The sequence below is a fragment of the Eurytemora carolleeae genome, unplaced genomic scaffold (assembly GCF_000591075.1).
Source record: "Eurytemora carolleeae unplaced genomic scaffold, Eaff_2.0 scaffold533, whole genome shotgun sequence".
Taxonomy (NCBI): domain Eukaryota; kingdom Metazoa; phylum Arthropoda; class Copepoda; order Calanoida; family Temoridae; genus Eurytemora; species Eurytemora carolleeae.
Genome location: NW_019396428.1, coordinates 152,634 through 158,542, shown reverse-complemented (window position 1 = coordinate 158,542; position 5,909 = coordinate 152,634). Strand labels below are relative to the sequence as shown.

General features: G+C 32.1%; 1 protein-coding gene across 1 annotated transcript in view; it reads right to left on the bottom strand.

The window, feature by feature from the left end:
* Nucleotides 1-209: 209 nt before the first annotated feature.
* Nucleotides 210-5,909, bottom strand: part of LOC111703110 (discoidin domain-containing receptor 2) — a 24,948-nt gene continuing 19,248 nt past the window's right edge. Inside the window, exons 14-17 of the mRNA XM_023474973.1 lie at nt 5,637-5,717; nt 4,897-5,035; nt 3,129-3,263; nt 210-2,126 (exon numbers count right to left, since the gene is read on the bottom strand). Of these exons, the coding sequence (XP_023330741.1) occupies nt 1,992-2,126; nt 3,129-3,263; nt 4,897-5,035; nt 5,637-5,717 (490 nt within the window). The 3' untranslated portion in view covers nt 210-1,991. The remainder of the gene's footprint in view (nt 2,127-3,128; nt 3,264-4,896; nt 5,036-5,636; nt 5,718-5,909) is intronic.

The window sequence follows — 5,909 nt, the reverse complement described above, 5'->3', positions numbered from 1 at the left end:
TCCGATAATTTCTTTTGTTATCACTCAATTTTTTATATAAAGACATCTTGCAACTTTTCTGAGAAAACCTCTCCGTACTCTACTCTTAAACCCGGTGCTAAACCCTCCAGAGCTCCGAGTCCAGCTAAATATTTAATCCCAACACATAAACCTCTCTAAATATCTAGTTTCTGTTCCCTGTAAGTAAAACTGTTTACACCAACTAGAGTTAGGAGAACTAATATATTTTACTAGCGGGGGAAAGTATCACAGTTACAAATATATTAAAACATTAAACACGTCGTAAATCATTTTATACTTTAAATAATGTTTAATCAGATTGGTTTAAACTGAGATTATGTACAGTAAACTCTGTACATAAAGCATTGTACAATTTACATGTAATTTACAATGTACAACGGGTAAGGCGTATCTTAGTACAAAACATTGACCAGGGAGAAGGGTTAAATTTTAAGAATTTACAATAATACAATATATTTACAACATATATATTATATCTTGTACATTGTACAACATACTATACACATACTTAAAAACTATGTATTATCTACATTAAAGGTAATAAATAGTAAAGGCAAAATCTGACTTTAATTAAAGGTTTATTATCTAGATCCTTCCTCATCTTAATCTTGGTCTCAGCACTGAAAGTTCGAAATTAATCTTCTTATTTGAATTTTAATCTAATTATTGCAGGAGAACTTTTAGAAATGGAGAAAATACAGATTAGTTTAGAACATTTATTAATTCTAACACCGTAGAAATAGAACACTGACAAAAATTATATAATTTGGGATCTGCAACAAAAAACATTTTCTACAGGAAAATTTAGATAGATTGTAGTGAGACCATATTATAATGATGTATTGTAGTAAGACCATATTGTAATGATGTATTGTAGTAAGAACATATGGTAATGATGTATTGTAGTAAGACCATATTGTAATGATGTATTGTAGTAAGACCATATTGTAATGATGTATTGTAGTAAGACCATATTATAATGATGTATTGTAGTAAGACCATATTGTAATGATGTATTGTAGTAAGACCATATTGTAATGATGTATTGTAGTAAGAACATATGGTAATAATGTATTGTAGTAAGAACATATGGAAATAATGTATTGTAGTAAGAACATATGGTAATAATATATTGTAGTAAGAACATATGGTAATAATTTATTGTATTATGACCATATTGTAATGATGTATTGTAGTGAGAACATATTGTAATAATGTATTGAAGTAAGACCATATTGTAATGATGCATTGTAGTAAGACAACATCGTAATGATGTATTGTAGTAAGACCATATTGTAATGGTGTATTGTTGTAAGACCACATTGTAATGATGTATTGTAGTAAGACCATATTGTGATGGTGTATTGTTGTAAGACCACATTGTAATGATGTATTGTAGTAAGAACATATTGTAATGGTGTATTGTTGTAAGGCCATATTGTAATGGTGTTTTGTAGTAAGACCCCATTGTAATGATGTATTGTAGTAAGACTACATTGTAATGATGTATTCTAGTAAGACCACATTGTTATGATGTATTCTAGTAAGACCACATTGTAATGATGTATTGGAGTAAGGCCATAGTGTAATGTTGTATTCTAGTCAGACCATATAGTGATGGTGTAGTAAGTCTTGTCATTTTTAGAGTATAGTATATATATAAATCCTACTTCTATAGAGTAGAGAAAATATACAAATCCTACTTCTAGAGTAGAGAAAATATACAAATCCTACTTCTAGAGTAGAGAAAATATACAAATCCTACTTCTAGAGTAGAGAAAATATACAAATCCTACTGCTAGAGTAGAGAATATATGAATCCTACTCCAAGAGTATAGAATATATAATTCGTACTCCGAGAGTTAAGAATATATATAAATCCTACTTCTGCAGTAGAGAATTTGTATAAATCCTACTCATAGAGTAGAGAATATATATAAATCCTACTCATGAATAGTGTGAGAACTGATCTAAGATAATCTATTAATCTGTTGAAGGATGGAGGAGAAGGATGGTCTATGCCTAGGTTCTCTACTCCAACATTGAAACATGATCTCCACCAATCCGTCCCTATCCTCCCAATCCTCAGGAGAGCTGGGTAGAACCTGAATACAAAAGGAATTCACAATTTCACGAATGTATTTCATTTCCATAAAAATATTTTGGTATAACATAATGGTCGCCAGAATAAATAGGAAAATGAAGACGACCTTCAACTTTTAAAAAGTTTATTCATCACTATTAAGATTTGACATTTATATCTAATATGTAACTTAAAAACGTTTAATCAAAATATTAAACGTTCATTAAAATATTTTTAACAAGATTTTTAATGTAAACTTCGTCTTTGGATTCCACTTAATTTTGGGGATCATTGCATAGTTCGATCATTTTTATAAATACTTAGCATTCAAGTTTTGCTTTAACACAGGAATAATATTAAATATGATTTGAAAACTAATTTTTAAGGTTTCAGTTGATCCATTTTTGCTACTTGTTGCAAATCATAAATAGATAATATATTTATTATTGTTTAAATGGATAATAATCTGCTATTAGCTATAGATTAAATCAATTACAAATTAATTAAAAAGATTAACTTAAGTAAAAGCATATACAAAAAAAAGCAAGTCTGGAAACTAAAAGCGATTTATAGGGAGTTGAGTATGTGTTCCATTACTGAGGATATCTGAGATATAAATCCTAATCCTATTCCTTTCTTCCCCTTTTTCTCAAGTATTGTATTGTATTAGAGGCTGAATCCATTAAACAGAACAAACATTCAAGATATTCTACGAGCCTGGTACAATTTGTTCTTGAGTTTAATTGATATTTATAGAAAACAATTCTTTTAATTAGAGAACTAATTGCATTGTATTATACCTGAACCAAGTGTAGGATTGTATTATACCTGAACCAAGTGTAGGATTGTATTATACCTGAACCAAGTCTAGGATTGTATTATACCAGAACCAAGTGTAGAATTGTATTGTATCTGAACCAAGTTTAGGATTTTATTATATCTGAACCAAGTGTAGGATTGTATTAAATCTGAACCAAGTCTAAGATTGTATTGTATCTGAACCAAGTTTAGGATCATATTGTACCTGAACCCGCTCCCTGATTGTCTCCTCCAGCTGTATATCAGAGAGTATGGAGAAGGGAAGGGTTCTACAATCTGTCAGGATTTCCCAGATTACAACTCCGAAAGCCCAGACATCACTAGCTGAGCTCCATTCGTCCTAAATATTAATCTGTTAAATCTTTTGAAAACGTGGTCGCAACTTAACCCTGAATTTTATCCTGAGAATAAAGTATGTATCTGAGTATCTGACCTCATTAATAAAAAACTTTTTCCGGTGCAGGGTTTAACTACGGAGCAAGGATTGAGTTCTTGGTATACTGCAGTGTAGCTGAGATGGATATATGGTTTTAGACAGGTAGGTTGGGACTAGTTTAGAGAGGGATTGTTTACACTTCTTCAAACCTTCCTTGATTATATTTTCCTTGGACAGATTATTGACATTCTATTATTATTCTTCCTGGAATATAATTTCCTTGGGCAGATATTCTCGACAATCTCATATTACTATGGAATTAAACCAAGGAGAAAACCAGGAACTCCCATTAGTTTTCCTTAAAAGTAAAGTGTATAGATTCGCCATTTTTCGGAATGAATGTAAACAAATGCACGGTGCTAGTCAGGCTAGTTAGTTTTGTTTCTATTCCTCCCAGAAACTGCAGTACGCTTTATTTTTATTCAAAGCTATGGGAGTTCCTGCATGGTATATTAAACCTTTAAAACAAATATTTCAATTCTATCTGATACAACTGCTGCAGCCTAAGAGATATAAAGCACTATTCTTCTCTTAAACCTTGTCCCAAAGTTGGTAGAGGGGGAATTATAGGAATCCACTCTAGAAAATGATTTTCCCCCTGACTGGTAGGGATATATGTGGATAAATGACCAGCTCCTCAACCTAACATCCTGTAGACAAGAGGCTGGTTTATATCTTTTATTGACATAAACACACACATTCAGAACTATTTGTAAATGCACGGAACTCACACATTCAGGACTAATTGTAAATACATGGAACTCACAAATCCAGGACTATTTGTTATTACATGGAACTCACACATTCAGGACTATTTGTAATTACATGGAACTCACACATTCAGGACTATTTGTAATCACATGGAACTCACACATTCAGGACTATTTGTAATTACATGGAACTCACACATTCAGGACTATTTGTAATTACATGGAACTCACACATTCAGGACTATTTGTAAATACATGGAACTCACACATCAAGGACTATTTGTAATTACATGGAACTCACACATTCAGGACTATTTGTAATTACATGGAACTCACACATCAAGGACTATTTGTAAATACATGGTTAGAATCCAAATGAAACCATGTTCTGCAAAATAGACGTTTTGGTTTCGTTGTGAATGCAAATAAAATTCTAGATTGTAATTATAATGTTATTTGATCAAACAAAAAATTGAATACACTAGCACATTAACTTTCGTTTTCTAAGTAAAAATACCCCCATTCCCGATTCACAACGGTACTCTCAAAATCTTTGTCTGATCAAGTGTGAATTAGATATCCATGTTTAAAATTTAAAAAAATGGATATCTTTCAGTTCTGATTTCCCTACAAAAGTGACTTGCGAATTTCTACTGAAGGAAAAAAAATGGAAATTACCAGAATTCAACATTTATCAAGCTAGAAAAACGTAATTATCTTCCACAATATTAATGAGATAAAGCTTCCAAGGAAACCGATGTAAATCGGGCATTGCCATCTTTGCACGAAGGGTTGCTTGAAACTGCGCTAACTGTCCCTTAACTTACCATGGTAACTGCTTCCCAGGGCATCCACCGGAGTGGTATTCTATCCTCTGTACAGGTATAGTAGCAGGCGGCGTACAAGGGTTGAAATATACCTAGATCTGAAACCTTGATCCTGTAATCAGATCCAACCAAACAGTTCCTGAACACACGAAATACGATTATTGAGTTAACTTTTTGTTGATCTAAAAGAGTTTTTTTTCGTGGTCAGAACAACAAAATTTAGATTTTTTATTAAATACTAAAAATTGATGAAATTAAGCTGTGATTGCTGTAAAACTGGCTGGAACCATGAATTTAAGAAATTAGACCCAATAAAACCTATAAGTTGTCTTTTCTAAAAATACAACGTTGTTATGACCTAGCTATATATTATGATTGATTTGTAGGATTCATGCTTTCTGCAGAAATCAGAAATAATTGTTCACTAGACTGAACAATGAATATTTTTGCTTAGTCGACTGGAGTTTTTGGTTCTAGCATTATAAATACATTAAAGAGTGAGACTAAGTAAATAAAAAAACAGGAATAGTTTCTTTTGATTGTTATTTTATCTGATTCCTTATTAATGGCGTTTTCTGAACTTAATCAATTATCGTGTTTAAAATGTTCATCAAACCTAAAATTGGCATTTAAAAAAGTCGCAAATAAACAAAAATAACAGTTCCAGACTTTAAGATCAAAATTTCCCCCCAGGGGCCATACTTGGTTTAGAGCTGATGCAATGTTGGAGGAATATCTACCTGGTCGCCAGATCACGGTGCACACAACCTAGTCCGTCTAGATAAACCATCCCGGAGCAAATCTGAACCAAGGTTTTCATCCTAAAAAATGTATCATCGGGTAACAGAGAGATTTGGAGGATATTTAAAGATATCATTTCTCTTCGGACATTAAAGGGAGTGACCGGCTATGGAAGGTGGTTGAACTGAGCATGCAGTGTTGTGGAAAACTTCTTTCGGATTCATTTGAGACATATTACACTTTTTAAAGATCTGTACATCCTGAGTTTGAGC